General features: G+C 39.8%; 2 protein-coding genes across 2 annotated transcripts; both read right to left on the bottom strand.

Annotated features, from left to right (window-relative positions):
- Positions 1-5,705: 5,705 nt before the first annotated feature.
- On the bottom strand, positions 5,706-10,222 carry LOC145446745 (uncharacterized). Its single transcript, XM_080325100.1, has 10 exons — positions 9,973-10,222; positions 9,845-9,887; positions 9,755-9,775; positions 9,373-9,523; positions 9,043-9,286; positions 6,594-6,812; positions 6,412-6,457; positions 6,299-6,331; positions 6,080-6,233; positions 5,706-6,014 (listed from the first exon to the last, which is right to left on the bottom strand). The coding sequence occupies exons 1-10, from the start codon at positions 10,123-10,125 to the stop codon at positions 5,765-5,767; spliced, it is 1,314 nt and encodes a 437-aa protein (XP_080181226.1). The 5' UTR covers positions 10,126-10,222; the 3' UTR covers positions 5,706-5,764.
- Positions 10,223-10,484: 262 nt separating this feature from the next.
- LOC145446862 (uncharacterized) lies at positions 10,485-11,467 on the bottom strand. The gene is made up of 5 exons (XM_080325233.1): positions 11,268-11,467; positions 11,182-11,206; positions 11,094-11,117; positions 10,864-11,026; positions 10,485-10,781 (listed from the first exon to the last, which is right to left on the bottom strand). Exons 1-5 carry the CDS (start codon positions 11,415-11,417, stop codon positions 10,523-10,525), a joined length of 621 nt encoding a protein of 206 aa, XP_080181359.1. The 5' UTR covers positions 11,418-11,467; the 3' UTR covers positions 10,485-10,522.
- Positions 11,468-19,176: the final 7,709 nt, after the last annotated feature.

Here is a 19,176-nt window from a genome sequence, read left to right as displayed (position 1 = left end):
GGCGAGCATTTCGGTAGCTGAGCCGGAGAGTTGACCTTTTTTTAGTCAACCGACGGATAATGTGAAAGAAAAACTGTAATTCGGGAGTTGAGCCGGAAAGTTGACCTTTTTTTAGTCAACCGACTACGAAGTAGGGAAAATTTACCATTTTCAGGATTTTCCTCCAGTTTTGCAAGTCTGCAACAGTAATTAAAGGCAAAGTCGCTATTGCTCTTCGTTGATTATAACTATGTTCCATATCGAGTTGGGTGACAGAATTTCGTATGGTATATTTTGATGCAGTCATCTTGCGCTGTACCATGTTTCAAGACTATGGCTTTATGACTAGCGTAGTAATTTCGCTGTCGAAGTCGAGTATCTAGTAAATCAGCTCGCACCGATATATTGTCGACTTTGATAACGGAATTATTATGCTAATCATTAAGTGACGATACTGAAACTTACTACGAAGCTGCATAACACAACCAAGATATACCGTGCCAAATTTCGTCATCCAGCACTTTCAAAACTCACATATACCAATATCCAATTTTGCGAAAATTCCATTAAGCGGTAGGCTCATTACGACATCAGCGCACGCGAACCCTTGATACTCGACTTTGATAACGTACTTACTACTGTAATTATTAGGTCACAGCCTTAAAACTTCGTACAGTGTTAGATGCCATCATGAAGATATGTAGTACGAAATTTTGCTATCCATCGCCGTATAGAACACAATCAAAATCTACACATACCAATGCTGTTTTTCGTGAAAAATCAGTTATGCGGTATGCTGAAGGTCAGATGATTGCATCTTACACTGAACCAATTTTTGAGGGTGTAACTCGGTGATCAGGATAGTAATTTCGTTATCCTAGTCGAGTATATCAAGTAGGCCTACATCGCTGACCCGCATAGCCTACTGCATGGCAGATTTTTCACAAAAGCCGAAATTGCTATAATGCTATATGTAGGATTTGAATGTGTTTTATTCCGCGGTGGATAACAAAATATCGTATTATATATTCTGATGGAGACATCTAGCACTGTATCGAGTTTTAAGGCTGTGACTCAATTATTACGGTAGCAATTTCGTTATCAAAGTCGCGTATGTCGGGGTGCGCGCTGATTTGGCATTCAGCCTGCCGCATAGCAGATTTTATTGCAAAAGCCAGTATTGGTATGTATACAATTTAGATGTATTTTATACGGCTATGGATAATAAAATTTCGTATCGTATATCTTGATGAAGGAATCTAATACTGTACCAAGGGTGAACCTCTATAATTACAGTAGTAAGTACCAGTGTTGGAATGACTCGAGTCATGACTTGACTCGAGTCAGACTCGAGTCAACTTTTTCGAATGACTTGACTTGACTCGAGTCACTTTGCTAAAATGACTTGGCTTGACTTGACTCGGCGCTTCAAAAATGTGGATTGACTCGTGACTCGGAGCAAAATTTACGAGTCAATTTCAAGTCATCAAGTAAACGGTGTCGACTAAATCAATGTATTTTGTGCACGTTCGGATTATTCACGATACGCCGTTGTAACTTGTGAGAGCAACCAGTCATTTACTGGTTGTACGTTTCACCGATCCTACATTGCTACATCACAAATACACTGACCGCAAACGAAATGATCACACTTTGCGTTGTCGTAGTAGCAGATTAATTTAATAGCAACGTATAGCTGTTTATTGGACGACTCTGTCCGTACATTACACGGTGATCACCTTTACCCACCCTCTTGTATGAATTAAATCGAACAAATATATTCTATGCATTTATATCCTCACGGATGTCTATAGATGGCTAGTGTATTTTACGATATCAATTTCTTTTATCTTGTCGAGGCTTCGTATTCGATCCTCTATTTTGGCTGGCATAATAAGAGAATGTAGCACGTAGCTCAGTGTTGTCAAACTCTACTGACGTCGCGGGTCGAATTCAAATATTTAGATCACTCGCGGGCCGCACCAGTCAAATGATTCCAAAATATTACTAACTCTTAACTCAATATATACACTTTTTCGCATTCTCGGAATTGGGTGTTAATGTCAACGACCTTCTCCTGAGGATGACTACAATCACAACTCCGCTTTCGGGTGGTTATAATGTGGCCTATGAACAATGAACATAATCGAAATTTGCTATCTTGAAGGAAATATTTATTAGTAGTATTTCTTATTACTACAAATTCGAGAGATGTGTTGGATAAAATTACGCAATTTACAACATATACTTGGAATTTCTTCGCGGGCCGAATGAAATTATTTGGCGGGTCGTATGTTTGACACCCCTGATGTAGCTATACAGTTACTGACATATTCTATTAGCAGTTCTACGTGTGCGTGAGCGATACAACGCATTTTTGCATGTATATTTAACTTTATATTCGTTATTTGATTCAAGATAAATGACCAATTGATCTCTTTAACACAGCTAGTAAAACATGATGAATTTGAAGCATCACTCATACTTCGAAAATTCAATTTGACTTGAATTGTGACTTGACTCGTGACTTGACTTGACTTGACTTGACTTGACTCGAGTCACCTCCAAAAAACGAGTGACTTGACTTGACTCGAGTCACCTTTGAAAATCGATTGATTTGACTTGACTCGAGTCAAAATGTGCAATGACTCGAGATGACTCGTGACTCGAAGGTAGTGACTTGATCCCAACACTGGTAAGTACGTTATCAAATTCGAGTATCCAGGGTCTGCGTGTGCTGGTTTGGCATTGCGCCTACCGCATAAATGAATTTTCGCAAAAATTTGATATTGGTATATTTGAATTTTGAAAGTGTTTCATACCGATATGGATGACGAAATTCGACATGGTATATCTTGGTTGTGTTATGCAGCTTCGCAGTAGGTTTTAGTATCGTTGCTCAATGATTAGCGTAGTAATTTCGTTATCAAAGTCGACAATATATCGATACGCGCTGATTTACTAGATACTCGACTTGACAGCGAAATTACTACGCTAGTCATAAAGCCATAGTCTTGAAACTTGGTACAGCGCAAGATGACAGCATCAAAATATACCATACGAAATTCTGTCACCCAACTCGATATGGAAAATAGTTAAAATCAACGAAGAGCAATAGCGACTTTGCCTTTAATTACTGTTGAAGACGGATCGACAATAACAAAGTCATCAAAGGTATCTGGGCGTGACAGTCACGTGATTTTCCGAGTGTCCACACCACCTTTGAGTACACGCTGGTAAAACCACGCCATACCGACATTCAATTCATTTTATTAATAATATCTTCATCTCATGCACCACGAGACTACGACGCAATGAAAGTACAGGAAGGTGCCGAAGGTGCCTACTTTCAAATTCTACTTTTAAACTACTTGAGTAGGCTACATTCTCATATCTTATGTTGTCACTTTCACTCGAAGTGTTCTGGTAGATTTTTGAAATAGCTATACTTCTGCTTTGTTAATATCACGAAATTATTCTAATTCGACTGGAGTAATGACTTCCAGAATTGCGCAGGACATTTTCTTCCACAAAACAACAATGAGAAGAAGTATGTTCTCGGTGACTGAAGGAAACTTCCTACTCTGTGTCCCGTGTTGAGAACGCAAGAAATTAATTTGATCTTCAGTCTTTTCTCTTAACCATAGATGGCGCCTTCACTTATCTGCAGATGATCAAACTCGGGGCTGTCGTTGATATAGATATACGATATTTCTTCAAATATAAATGACACATCATTGATATATTTGTACAGCCTATATTCTATTCTGAACGCATGCTTTATAAGTCATAGTGGGTGACTGATTCTTTTCATTATATCGCAATCGTGTGGTGTATTTGATTTGACAAAAATTTTAATAAAAGGATGATAAAAGCATTCTGCTCCCTTTGGTGGGCCGTGGTCGATTTATCACATGCGGGCTATAGTCTGCAGAACAAAACAGTTGGAAACTTAGCAAATAAGGCACGGCTAAGCTCCTGATCTCCTAAAAATCGTAATCTTTTTCATCATTACTGTTGATTTGAATGCATTTTCGTCTTACCATGCACATCATTTCTGGTCACTGGACAGCAAAACGCAAAAACATCATGCCGTCGACATCCCAAGTAATTTACTAGCATTGCTGTAATAAAATGAAAGCCACCATATATTCGTCTCAGACCATTTAATCATCAGTAATAGATTGTCAATCAACTGCATGAAGAGGTGGTCAGTAACGAAGTAATTCTACTTTTTCGAAGTACTCAAGTAGTTTTCCTCTACTTCTGGTACTTACTCAAGTAGATTTTTTTCGCAACTTCTACTTATACTTCGTAATATTTTGTGAACTACTTACTTACTTTTCGCTATTTTCAGTTTGTCAAGTAGAAGGAATACTACAATAAGAAATAGCCGAAGGAATTTCGGGGCTGTTTTCACGTAGTGCCAACATTTCATTTGCATAAAAGTCATGTAATACCCAGAATTTTCGTTGCGCTTCGCGTACAGTAGATATGTAGTGACAAATATGTTTGAACGAAAGTATCACTGAATATATGTAAACACCGGGTTGCGTGGTGCCGTTCACACAGCATCGTCGCCTATATCAAATATTTCATCACAGTAAGTATGGCCCCCGTAACATTTGAAACAACCGTTTCGCAATCTGGCATTACCTGTCATACCTAGCAGCCCATGTCGTGTCCTAATCTGGAAAAGTGGACTTTGACTTTTTTTAACATTGGACCTGTTTTAGCAGACCACCGTTGAAACTTTCTGCACAAAAGACATGAAATATATTTTCCGAATTTTAGAAGTAGTATTTGTATTTTTCTTTCAATTACGAGTAATATACATTGAGTCCTATTTATAGTTTCAGTTCTTTTGTCTGAAGAACATACATGTTGCAGTATAAAAGCAAGTGTAGAAATAACCTATATTTTCCGAAAATATAGCTATACACCATGTGGCATTTTTACGAACTGCCATATTTTTAATTAACGTATACTAATCGCCCAAAGTGGTAAAAAAGTATCCGACAAAGCTTCTCCGTATTGATCTTCGACTGAAATAGGTGCCTTATAATATGGGGGAGGGCGCCATGTCATGATATTCTTTAAATTGGGCGTTCTAGTAAACAAAGGATTAGTATCGCATTTCCCTATCAATATTATCATTTACATCCCATATCGTGGACGACTGCTTATTCAGTCAAAAATTGACACCTCCTCGGATGCATCAATATGAATCAAGCTCTCTATACCTTCCGCAAAGCTCCATTTGCAGCTTTTGACAGTCCATGCGAACAAACTAAGACCGTTTTCACAACTACTTACTTACTTGAGTAGATTTAAAGTCAGTCAATTCTACTTCAAGTAGTTTTAGGTTGCTTATGTAAGAAGTACTTGTACTTGAGTAGATTTTTTTTTCGTCGCTACTTCTACTTGAGTAGCTTCCTTGACTACTTTGACCACCTCTGCTGCATTCGAGGAACGTCTTGATAACCGACTGTATTCTGAAGTGACCCTTGTTTTCATTTATAGCACGCCTAAATCAAGCATCTCTCCGTCTCATTTCTGTCTCTACCTTATTTATATACGCAAAGCAGCCAGCACTGTCACTAACCCAAAAATAACTTCGCGCTTTTAACCTCTCTTCAGCTACTTTCGATTCAAGTTTGTGTGCTAATGTGACTAACATGCTGAACTAGCTTCAGCGCAACATTGCTGCTAGCATATGGTACATGTTTCAACTTCAAACAAAACTGTAATATTTGCGACTTTACAAGCGATTTCATTGAAACATTCAAATCATTCTTTCACAAAGAGGGAAAAACTGAGCGGCGCAATCCCCGTCGTCAACATTGTAACCCATGCCCGGGGATATCCAACCACAGTCTTGGTTGCCGTCCTGGTCGTCTGGCTGATTGTTTCCCCATTTCGCATTCGTCGCAGAACTTCCGTCCAACCATTTCCAGGTTTTCTCCTTCGCGCTATCGCTCAATCCGATCCAAAATCCTCTCATATTTCTCCCCTTTAGCCGATCAGTAAGATATCTGCATGCATTTATAATGAAGTAGAGAAGGTGCGTGCTGCGTAGCAAACAACATAAGACGCTTACCTGAAATTGTCTCCCTGGGTGATGCAGCGGTATGCCAAGTCCGCCCCTTTCTGCATACATGATTTTCTGGCGTCTTCCCAACTCAATGTAGCTTCAATCACTTTATATTGACATTCGCCGCCCTGTCCAGTGAGCCATCCCGGTTCGTCGCAATCTTCGATAACAAATACACACAGGACTGCAATATCAATTGATAAATGCCATTCATTTCGACCTTACGAGATGTGGATGATCCGCCTCCTTGACTCTGCGCTGAAATATATTATACCCGGGATTTAGGCTTGGATTTGAAATCTCACAAACAGATTATATATCTACTATATATTATCTACCTTTGTCTTGTTCCTTCTTGGCGTTTGCACCTTCCTGTCTCCACGTCTGTTCAAACAGATATAAAAATTGTCATAGTCGATACTCCTATAACATACTTTTTTTTAGCATTGGTAGTCAAAAATGTCACAATTATATGTTATCACTAAATTATTACTAATCGTACGTTATACTCGACACTCACCCTTATGTCTTTGAACGTTGGCAACACCACGGTCTTAACATTGGTGCTTCCATCCGAGTTTTGGCAAGTCACCGGAACTTCACAAGTTTCCTGACCAACTGACAGACTGATAGAAAACACGAAAGCAGCTAAGCCCAACCACCTCATGATCATTTTGCTTCCGAAGAAAATCTCGTAAAAAGCTATATCGACGAGCCAAGCGTGAATTATTATCCGCCGTTAGCGGAATGTTATTTTCCGCAGCATCAATTGATTCTGCAGAGCATCATTATTCGGTATAAGCAGCCAATCAGGTTGTGTAAAAGTTCTTTTATTTATGTCGTGCCCATAGGCGGTGGACGTGCCTGTAATCTTGACATTCTGGATTGCTGATTAGCATTTAGCGCGCGTAAATTGTGACATTTGATTCGTGTTTTGATAATGAAACTGCGGTGTGCAAATAGCAAATCTACTTGCACGACATAAAAACTTTCATTTTCTAGAAAGGATTAAAAACCACTGCATAGACGTTTTCGTCGATCGGCAAGACATAATGTAGGCTTACGGTAACACGATTCGAAATTGCAACCACAATTATACTATGTTGTAAAGTTTGGTGTTATTCGAGATAAAATAAGATATTATTGGCGATGAGCGCTAACTGGTACGTACACCTGTTTGCAGAATGGCCCTTCTCTAAATTGTGCTGAATTTCTGATAATACGAGCTAAATTAGACCCGATATAGGCAATTAACGCAATAGGCCACTGCAGAATTATATCATATCACTGACTGCGTCTGCGTTATTTAGGGTTACTATATGTTCTCCTTTAAGGATAGGGTTACCATACGTCCTCCTTTTTGGGAATTGATCCTCTGTCATAGCTTTGACAGCTAGGCTGATGGAAAGACACAACTAAAAAACGCCATAACTGACGCGAACAGGATTACCCGTAAAAAAACTTAGAATAGGGAGTATCCTAGTCCGGTAATCTAACTTTCGTGATTTGTGAAAGTGTCCTACTTTGCGGATCCCAAAATATGGTAACCCTAGCGCTATTGTGCTCCCAGAAAGTTCATAAAGCTACCACCCAAAATCGTAATGGCATATTTTGACAAACAGCTTTTGCTCTGATATTGCAAATTATTTAGCCTGAGATACAGTGCCATGAATAATGAACATCCCCAATGGCAATTTGCCGTAATATGAATCTTATAGGCTACGCGCTTATTCTACTTTTACTTCAGTATGTGTGGCGTCGTGACTATAGGTGTATTGTATACGCGAAGCTTCTCTGCTCACTTAATGATGGTGTTGAGCAAAACGATTCGAGTAATTGAATCCGAGTTTAATATCAATGATTGTAATGATTCGAGTCAAGTATAGTAATAGTCATGGATGTAGTTTCGAATTCGAATACCTTCTTCCCCGTTGCAGCCTTTGAAACGTCGATTGGCCGTATCAGACACTCTCAGTGAAAAGGGTGTGCACTGTGCACTGTGCATTTCCAGCAGCGTTTACCACCCCTGATGTACGGGTGTGAATATACACCCATGTCACACGAAACCAGATCTTACCTCAGACTTATTATTGATTTAATATTGATGTATTATTGATGACATATAACTGTTATTATTTTCCTATTGGACGTAGAAATGTACAATGTACTTGTACATATTCGAACTGTCGATGTCATTCGTGTAGTTATGGCGTCGTTTGGACAAATACTCGGAGCTTATCATTCCACTCAAAATCCAATCAGCAAGGCTCAGGATTGTCGGCCGTAACAGTTACTTCTAGCTGCGTTTGATAGGTCGTAAATTTATACTCAAGTTGGCCTACAAGTAGTGAGTTTCAAGGCTTGTCGAAATTACTTCGAGTTTAAAGCCAAATATAAGAAAAGTGGCCGAGTAGTGGCCAAGTTCGAAAACATATATTTGTTCCAGACGTCCCAGATAGTTATGGATAATGACGGATTGACTACTGCTTCCCACAATAGCTGCAATGTTAAAAGTATATTCTCCCCTTGCTATGCATTATTGCATCAAATATCGTGAAATATTTCATATATTTTTGTACGCAAAGATCATAGGCCTATTAACTCTGAATTACTACGTCAAAAACCACTGATGTCTTATATGATGAATGATCCTTTAGCTAAACTGAATCCATTATCTCTGCAACATCAACACATCTTCTATGATTGTGTTGTGTGTTATGCCGAATCAGAATTAAGCCCCATCCAATCTGTATGAATCATCTCGTCGTATACAATCAGAGCGATATTTTGCGGTCACCTTCTTCAGCCTTCTGAATGGGACTAGGACTAGGTTCACTTTTCAAGTTATATAGCTGGTGCAATATACCGCGTGTGTAACTGCGTTTCCATTTACTCATACGTATCATTCACGAAACAGGAGAGCCCGACATCCAGTGTCAACAATCTTTCATAAGATCGAAATATATTTAAACTTTTCTCTCGCACAGAGCAGTGAACGTAGAGGAGCATGCGCCATCATCCCATTTGTACCCTTGATCTCTCGCAACCCACCCGCAATCTCCTGAGCCGTCCGGTTGATTCCAACCCCAATATTGATTGGTGTTGACCGGTGTGTTATCATCCCATCTCCATTGTTGTTCTACAGCTCTGTCAGACAATGGCAGCCAAAATCCCGGCTTATCGCCATTGCTTTTCATGAGTGCGAGGAGAAACCTGACGTAAGAAAGAGATTCCGACTTAATGACATGACATACACTAAGCATAAGAATTCGCGTATTAAAATACATAATGTATCTTACTCGTATGAATCAGGCGTGTCAAAGGCTTTTCGGGGCAAGCTCCCGCCCACCGCGCGACATATGTCTCTCGCTTCTTCCCATGTTGCTAAGCTGGACACTATTTTATACTGATACCCGTTGACTCCAATGATCCAGCCCGGGGCTTTGCAATCTACGCAATCAATAAGTCGAAGAGTACACCTTATTTAAATAGTCTACCTATGCAAGTTGTTGGGCGACACTCTTGGCTTGATTTTGTTCGACTCGACTGCTGTGTCCCCATCATTTATACGAAGCCCAGATCACTGAGCTACAGTATAAGAATGTGGTTGGCACTCGTGGATATTTGAATATAGTGCTACCTGTTCTAGATGTATCCCAGTAAAAACTGCTGATCACTTACTTTGTGAAGCTGTTGAATCCTCTGCAAAACAAAAAGGAACCTTTTCTGTTATAAGTTCCGAAGAACCAATGCCTTTTCATGGGCACTTACTCTGAAAAGTCATGACAGGCATGATCATTGGCTTCGGAGCAGCCTGTAATGATTTGCATCCATTATAATAGTTTATTCATTTTCTAGAAACCTGACGTACGTTGTAAACACATATCTCTAACACTCACCGACATCGGAGCGGCAGCAACTACGGGGAGGCGTCGCAGTCCTACGAGTGACCTTTCACCTCTCATGCATGATGCGGCCACACGACAATTTGTTTGGCCTTCACATAGCGAAACAGCACCAATAACCAGGAAAAATACGCACAAGCTCTTCATCCTGACACACTCATATACTGTAAGATCGAAGAACAGTAAACTTCCTGTACGCTCCGTACTGCTTGATTGAACACCGTCCACTCTCAAATTGAAGCTGCAAACTTGTTGATAGTCAAATTGCCTTTAGGCTAATTAGCCCAGAGTTACGAAGATATCAAAATGTCATGCCAAAATACTTGTTTTGAGGCAGCGCGCCTACTTTCTTCCCATCACAAAAACTAAAGTCAGGCAATTTTTTGCGAGACTAGAAAGTTTCAACCAACGCGCTTCCTATACTGATAGTACATTCGCACACGCCAATCCGAAACACAATATTATTTTAAATCTCAAACACCCGACACACATTACTTCTGGAATCGTTATTGCGTGAAATGTAGTGTATTTGATCAAAATGCAATTAAATATTGCTTTCACAAACAACGGACCAAAAGCCAGCGCAGTCGCCATCATCCCATTTGTAACCGCTCCAGCGACCAGCATAAGCGCAATCCTGCTCTCCCGAATTATCGGGCTGACCGCCTTGCCAGTTTTGCTTGTCTTGGTTGGTTAAGGGCTGCCCGCTTCGCCATTTCCACTGTCCTTCGTTCATTCTGTCAGAGGCCGGTACCCAGTAGCCTTGATAGTCGCCTCTGCAGTCCATCACCGATTTTAAAGCTCTGAAACGTGTTTCACATCAAACTACACTAATTCGCGTACAATTGTGCCACACACAATTGATGTGCAAATTGAATCACTTACGAAAACGCCGCACTGTTGCCTTGAAAAGCTGCTTGCGGCAACGATGCACCCCGGGATTCGCAAACTTCGTTGGCCGCATTCCATGTTGACAATTCAGAAACGAACTCGTAACGATATCCACCCCCTACTGCAACTTCACAATTCGTAGTAGGTCTGACGCATGCTGAAATGCGTTTTGGTAAAATTTCGCGTAGAAATAGACACGCGGCGTAGCTATCGTAATCACTTACGGTCTGTTGAGCCCGAGGAAGAGCCTAAACAAAAGTAAATACATAATAAACTTATAGTTTGACAAACGTATATCTAACAGTAGCTTACCTGTGCTTGTCACTGAAGAAGTGAGCTAAATACATCATATACAAGTTAAAGTTTATAGTTTCCAAGGAAATTGCAACAACATATACCTTGGGGAAAAAATCGCTTCTCTGCGGGACGACTTTGAACATCGGAGTCCAGATCTTCCCTACCATACATATCGCCGACGTTTGGCAAATTTGCCCCTGCGCTAGGACAGCGCACAAGAGCAGTTGCAACAAGATAACCTGCATTCCCATATCGCTCTTCGCGGGCCTTGTTCAAGTGTGACTGAAGCGGTCGTCTTAGAACTGACAAAACGTAGTACAACAAAAAAGGCATAATATTGTCTTTGACGATGCGCGCTACCTTGCGGATACTAATTTGCGATTAAACGTACTGATTGTCCACGCGCACAGAAGAGATTGTATAGTGGAAATTTAGCAGAGGTGGTCAAAGTAGTCAAGAAAGCTACTCAAGTAGAAGTAGAAGTAGCGACGAAAAAAATCTACTCAAGTACGAGTAGAAGTACTTCTGACATATGGAACCTAAAACTACTTGAAGTAGAAGTAGAATTGACTGACTTTAAATCTACTCAAATAAGTAAGTAGTTGTTGTGAAAACGATAGTAATAAGCAGCCACATCATAGGATGTAAATGATATTTTTGATGTGGAAATGAGATACTACTCCTTTGTTTACTCGAACACCCCGTTTTAGAGAATATCATGTCATGGTGCCCGTCCCCATATTATAAGCCCCTAGTTCAGTCCAAGAGCAATACGGAGAAGTTGTGTCGGATACGACTTTAACCAGAGGTGGTCAGTAACGAAGTACTTCTACTTTTTCGAAGTACTCAAGTAGTTTTCCTCTACTTCTGGTAGTTATTCAAGTAGATCTTTTTTCGCTACTTCTACTTCGTAATATTTTGTGAACTACTGACATACTTTTCGCTATTTTCAGTTTGTCAGAAGTAGTTCAATACCCCAATAAGAAAGTTAGCCTAAGGAATTTCGAGGTTGTTTTCACGTAGTACCAACATTTAATTTTCATAAAAGTCATGTAATACCCAATAATTTTCGTTGCGCGTCGCGCACGACAGATGTGGAGTGATAAATACGTTTTACCGAAAGTATCGCTGAATATAATTTAGATACTGGGTGCGTAGTTCCGTTCACACTGCATTGTCGCCTATATTAAATATTTCATCACAGTAAGTGAGGCCCCCCATAACGTTTGAAACTACCGTTTCGCAATCTAACAATTACCTATTATAACTGGCAGCCCACGACGTGTCCTAATCTGGAAAAGTGGACTTTGACCTTTTTTCAACGTTAGACCTGATATTTTAGCAGACCACCGTTGAAACTTTCTGTACAAAAGACATGAAATATATTTTCCGCTTTTTACTGTAGTATTTGTATTTTTCTTTCAATTACGAGTAATATACGTTGAGATCTAATTATAGCTTCAGTTCTTTTGTCTGGAGAACATACATGTTGAAGTATAAAAGCAAGTATAGTAATACCTTATATTTTCCGAAAATAAAGCTATACACTATATGCTATTTTTACGATCTGCCATATTTTTAATTAACGTATACTAATCGCGCAAATTGTTAACGACGTAATATGGGGCAGGGTACCATGCCATGATATTTTCTAAAACGGCGTGTTCGAGTAAACAAAGGATTAATATCGCATTTCCATATCAATACTATCATTTACATCCTATGATGTGGACGACTGCTTATTCTGTCCAAAGTTGACACCTCCTGGGATGCATCAATATGAATCAAGCTCTCTACACCAGGGGTGTCAAACATCCGGCCCGCGGGCCGCATCTGGCCAATGAACCAAATTTAAACGTCTGTGTTTACAGTTAAATCTCGTGTATTCCTCATATCGCATATACAGGACTATTGCCAGATTACGACTAAAACAAAGCCATCATGGCAATATGTCAACGCAGATCGTCGTCACAGTCACTGTTTTAGCAATTTATATAACGGCATTCGACCGACCAATCATCGCGATTTTGCCAATTCCATTGTTTTCGAATAAAGGTGTTGACAGAATAGATCGCTGTATAATTGAGTATTCAAGTGGACAACACGGGCACGGATTTCGATTTAACATTTTGGAAAAATATGACTGGTCCGGCCCGCGATCGATTTGAAGGTCTTAATCCGGCCCGCGACACAACTTGAGTTTGACACCCCTGCTCTACACCTTCCGCATAGCTCCATTTGCAGCTTTTGACAGTCCATGCGAACTATTTACGATCGTTTTCACAACTACTTACTTACTTGAGTAGATTTAAAGTCGGTCAATTCTACTTCTACTTCAAGTGGTTTTAGGTTGGTTATGAAAAAAGTACTTCTACTCGTACTTGAGCAGATTTTTTCGACACTACTTCTACTTGAGTAGCTTTCTTGACTACTTTGACCACTTCTGATGCGCGATTAGTACACGTTAATTAAAAATATGGCGGATCGTAAAAATGCCATATAGTGTTTGTAGCTTTATTTTCGGAAAAAATAAGCCATTACTACACTTGCTTTTATACTTTAACATGTATGTTCTCCAGACGAAAGAACTGAAACTGTAATTAGAACTCCACGTATAATACTAGTACTTGAAAGAAAAATTCAAATACCACTTTTAGAAAGCGGAAAATATGTTAGGACACGTCATGGGCTGCTAGGTATAATAGGTAATTGCTAGATTGCGAAACGGTAGTTTCAAACATTATGGGGGCCATACTTACTGTGATGAAATAATAGATATGGGCGAACAATGCGGTGTGAATGGAACCACGCAACCCGGTATCTAAATTATATTCAGCGATACTTTGGTTAAAACATATCTGTCACTCCATATCTACTGTGCGCGAAGCGCAACGAAATTTCTGGGTATTACATGACTTTTATGAAAATTAGATGTTGGTACTACGTGAAAACAGCCCCGAAATTCCTTAGGCTATCTTTCTTATTGGGGGATTAAACTACTTCTACTTGACAAACTGAAAATAGCGAAAAGTAAGTAAGTGGTTCACAAAATATTACGGAGTAGAAGTAGAAGTAGCGAAAAAAAGACCCACTTGAGTAAGTACCAGAAGTAGAGGAAAACTACTTGAGTACTTCGAAAAAGTAGAAGTACTTCGTTACTGACCACCTCTGAAATTTAGCTCTTGCGCATAATCGCCAGTTGCGAACTTGGTGTCAAGTACAGCAAAGCGACTCCACAACAGCCTGTTGGAGGTTTATGTTGGCTCCTCCTCGCCATCTGATCTGTGTAAGCGGTGTCTTGAAGAAGCTTAGAGGTGGGCCGTGCTATAAGTCGGCGGTTGCGGAATCAAAATGAAGAAAATCGACCTGGTGTAAACGACCATCGATGTCGAAAAACACCACGAATTTCACACACACACACACACACAAACAAACAATTTAATAGTATAGTCATATTGAAATGAACCCGAATATTTTCGTCTGACACTCGGCAGCAGGGGTAATCGTCAGCAACTAGTAGAGAATTGGCAAGAACATTGTATATCAACAATCGTATCACAAAATATGACGTCATCAACATGAATGAAAGTGTGAACGGTCCCTTCCGACAACGCGAAATCTGTCGTTGCGATAATATTTCGAACAAACGGGATTATCCAACAAATGTTTGCCAATGGCAGAATTTATGGCCTTTGACTGCTCTGCATCAAGCTTCAGGTGATGAATCAAGGGTGAGCTTTCCTCCGAGCGTGATGCGCGTGTTAAAATATATCTAGGGACATGCTGCTGTATGCGTTCCTGCAAACGCCTTGATGTTCTTCCCACGTAGCCACAATCACAATTCGTACTTGTTGAAGAGCAGGAAGCGGGTCTTTACGTGTTGCAGAGAGCAGTTGCGTTGTCGTAAAAATCACGTTGGTCTTCACTGTGTCGTAACGCTTACTGACCGCAGACACACAAACAAGCAAAAATACGGCAAATGCATATCACAAAAATTGAAACGTTCTAATGATGCCCATGTAGAAGTTATAGGACATGGCTCTCGGCTGTTCTTATAAATGAAACCAAAAATCCATTGAATTTAAAACTGTTTTGTCTCAATTAGATGAACAAAATACGATCACTAAGGTTATGATAAAAGCCATACCGATATCGGATTTTTGAACCGATACCGATGAAATCGATAACTATAGCACTTTCACCGATAATCCCGATATATTCGGTCGATATTCAAAAGATATAGCATCTAGCTTGATTTGCATTTCCAAAACTTCAGAGCATTTATACGAACATCTTTACAGCCGTCGCTGTGCTTCGACCCGAAATAAACTAGAAAGACTGCACCTGAACACCTGGAAGCAGAGGTCGTCTGCAACCGAAGTACTCAAGTAGGTTTTGCCATCCATGCACAAATTACTCCTCTACTTATAACAGTTCAAAGTTTTCAGGCAAAACTAGGCCAGGAATGTTTACTTTTTGCTTACTTGGTAATCTACACTTCTACTTCTACTTGAGTAAAAACGATGACTACTTTGACCATTATTGCTTGTAAGCTATAAGAAATCGATCAGTATTCCCAGTTTAGGCGTCGCATGTTATATAGTACTCCGACTCGCGCCTACTACCACGTTGTGAAGTCACGAAAATTGCCGATATTTTAACCCGGCCAAAATACCGATATTTCATTCAAAGTGTGATATCGACTCGATAATATCGGGGAACCGATAATCGATCGGGCTCTACAGTCATGATTATAACATGGGGTTACCATACGTCTTCCTTTAGGAGGATTTGTCATCCTTTTTGAAGAAATGTCCTCCCGTCGCCTAATGTCCTCCTTTTCAGTCTAAAACGCCCCAAAAGACTACGAAAGACGTTAAATTTGGCCTAAAAGATAGACGACGGGTCAAATCTGAAAAATGACCTTTTTTCATTTTATTTTATTCAGTCACCAGTGAGAATATAAGGTGAAAGCGGGTATTTCGGGAGTCAAATCTGAAAAATGACCTTATTTTTCTAGGCAACACATCCGGATTTCCAGTAAATATTTCAAAATCAGCCGTTTTCAATTTCGGTAAACTAACTTTAATGATTTGAAAGAAGTGTCTTCCTTTCTCGATTCGAAAATATGGTAACCCTATTATAACACAATGTGGAGCTCGTGACATATATTGTAATCTAGTTCGAGGGTTACCATATTTTGAGGACACATTTTATAAGTTTTAAAATGTATTAGCGGACAAGAATTCGGGTAACTTGGAAAACTATTAGGTTAACTAAAAAAAGGTAATTTTTCCGATTTGACTTCCATCATTACCCGTTTTAAAACGTATAGTATTGGTGAGTTGATTTTTAAAAAATTGCCGTTCAAGCTCTCCCGAACGACCCAATGGGGCATACTTTGAGTTTTTTATTCAAAACCAACACTGCCGCTCAGTACGTCGGAGTCCGATTTTCACATTTATGTTCCTTTTATGTTACCTCAAAGAATATATGACCCGTTGTACACCGCAAATGTACTTTGTAGCTTTATAATAATGATGTAATTTATAAAAAGCATTGTAAAAATAATATATTCTATGCTATGATACGACCAATTAGGTTTTCAAAGCTACCACATTGGAAATCACTAGGGATGGTGTGAACGTGAGGTTCACGTTCGCGTTCTGTGTGTGAACCTCGCAAATTTAGAGGTTCGTGTTCACAACAGAACCTTGGTAGGTTCTGCACTGTGAACCTTTTGGTAAATTGTAATTTTCACTCCATTATAAGATCTTTGGCTCAAATTTATTGCATTTCAACTGCGGGCCACTCCATGCATGGTGCTGGCAGCATAAAAAATCAACGCTTAACGAGCATGCACCATGCACCTTGACAACCTTAAAAGTTTTAGTTGCTTTGTTGCAAAAATTTTCTCGGAATAACCAGCTTTCCGTTTGTGAATATTTATTGACTATCTGCTGTGAGCTTGACCCGCAATCACACAAGATCACGAGCGATATACGTAGTCAGCGAATGATGCTTGTTCAACCAATCAATGATATTGATATCGTCTTCTAATGTAAAAAATCGAACGGGCGTACTGGGTCAATCTTGACTTCATATCTTTACTGCATCATTAAATCCAAATCCGTGCGATTAAGGTGCTTGCTACTGCTGCATAACTTGTTGTTGTTTGTGGTATCGGTAGCGAGTATTGAAACCCGTTGTACACTCTGCTCAATATCAATGTAGCAATACTCGGACTACGAACACACTGTTCGGTGTGGCTAAGACCGTTAAGGCGTAAGCTTATATTCCTTGGTAATATATATAAGTCCTCGTCGAAATTGTTGGCAAAGCGACGGAATGTATTGATTTTACGCAATTATTATATCCTTTGATTACCGCTGTTGATACATTTAGCGACGTTTAAAACGCCGATATGTACTTCAGCATTGTGGCATTATGTGGACCGAGTCTTCGCTAGGTATCGTGTACATTAATATAGGCTATCACTTCATTGGAAGATAGGGTTGGAATTAGCAATATGACGTCACGAGGTTCACGTTCGTGTTCACACAGAACCTTTCAATAAGGTTCGCGTTCACACGAACCTGAACCTTTCAGAGGTTCACACCATCCCTAGAAATCACCCTACTATCGATACTAATACCATCATTCAGTGTGTAAGTGCATACCTTTACATCGGCTAGGCCAATGTGGGTGTCTGATTTCAAAGACTACTTCAAGTCGTTTCGACACCTTCCTATCTCTTCATTGTATCGCAATTTTGTGGTGTATTGAATTGATAAGAGTTGCTAATAAACCGAACCGAACTATAATTTTCGTTGTTAAATTAACTTTTAGTGACGGAACGTAAAATTTCATTACTTGAATAAATCATTTTTACTATAGTTGACTAAAATCATTAGAATTGATACTCGAATCATTGTGCCCGTAGCCCTACCAATGAAATGTACCCTGCGCGAATAATAAATAGCGTTTATGTAACGCGACTCTAATCTGGATGTTTACACAAAACCTTCACTGATCACCGGATTTAATTTCAACGTGGACTTAATCCTATAGCAAACCGATGAAATCCAGCTTGACTACACTACGATTCGTAGGTATTACACGCATACTTTATAAGCTTTTGGAGCTCGGGAATAGAAATACTGATCAATTTTCGGCGGTAGCGTGGAGTTACTGTTAATTTCCTCAACAAAGATCCGGAGAAATGGATGCAATGATTAGATTCGGTGCTCAAATATTAGTGGTGGGTTTTGCTACATATCTCTTCGTTACTCAACTCCTGTACTACTGCAGCGCACACCGATGCACGAGCAGCGATGGCACAAGTAAAGAAGCGGGGAAGAAATTGTCACAATTGTTGCTCGCAACTACATCAATTCAGCTTGTGGAAGTGTCAGTAGATTTAGCCAGAGTTGCTTACGTTCTTAACCGCGCTCCTAGTCGTGCTGTGGATTTACTTCTGCTTTATATCATCATGGTTGTGTACGCAGCCACGCTGATAATGGTGTATTGTGTGTTATGGGTTAGACAACGGAGCCTATTCAATAACACAGCGTTACGTCATCTGACAAACAAATACACGAGATTCGCCAGCAAATACCTGCTAGCGCTCATCATATTTGTAGGAGTAGCAATGGCCATTGCATCCATACTTCTTTTGATGTCAAGCTTTTGCGATGACACGTGCTGGCAAAAGTACGCTATGATAGTATTAATATGCTATCCTTGCTTAAGTCAAATATCCCTCATGATTTTGTTTCTACATCCGTTAGTGAAATACATCTCCTCTAACAGCGCAGTCGCTTCCAAGTACGCGCCGATGATGAAAAGAGTGTCCCTAATCACGGCAATATGCTTGTTAACTGATATCATAACGATATGTCTTTCTTCACACTTCCATAGTCGCCTGCCCAATGAGATAAATCTAATTTCCAATTCTCTGTGCATAATATCTGCAACCGTGAATTGGAGAGAGAGATTGTTTCCTTGGTT

Source organism: Botryllus schlosseri, chromosome 9 (genome assembly GCF_051294905.1).
Source record: "Botryllus schlosseri isolate E-star chromosome 9, Bs_hap1, whole genome shotgun sequence".
Classification (NCBI taxonomy): domain Eukaryota; kingdom Metazoa; phylum Chordata; class Ascidiacea; order Stolidobranchia; family Styelidae; genus Botryllus; species Botryllus schlosseri.
The sequence above is the reverse complement of the archived record's forward strand: the minus strand, read 5'-3'. Positions and strand labels throughout refer to the sequence as shown.

Bases quoted from the DNA above. Each gene is read 5' to 3' on its own strand.
- LOC145446745 (XM_080325100.1), bottom strand. From the start codon at position 10,125: ATGAAGAGCTTGTGCGTATTTTTCCTGGTTATTGGTGCTGTTTCGCTA. The intron at 9,888-9,972 runs GTGAGTGTTAGA...AAATCATTACAG, and splicing joins TTGCTGCCGCTCCGATGTCG to GCTGCTCCGAAGCCAATGAT. The intron at 9,287-9,372 runs GTAAGATACATT...TTCTTACGTCAG, and splicing joins GACACGCCTGATTCATACGA to GTTTCTCCTCGCACTCATGA.
- LOC145446862 (XM_080325233.1), bottom strand. From the start codon at position 11,417: ATGGGAATGCAGGTTATCTTGTTGCAACTGCTCTTGTGCGCTGTCCTA. The intron at 11,027-11,093 runs GTAAGTGATTAC...AACGCATTTCAG, and splicing joins TTCCTCGGGCTCAACAGACC to CATGCGTCAGACCTACTACG. The intron at 10,782-10,863 runs GTAAGTGATTCA...AACACGTTTCAG, and splicing joins GGCAACAGTGCGGCGTTTTC to AGCTTTAAAATCGGTGATGG.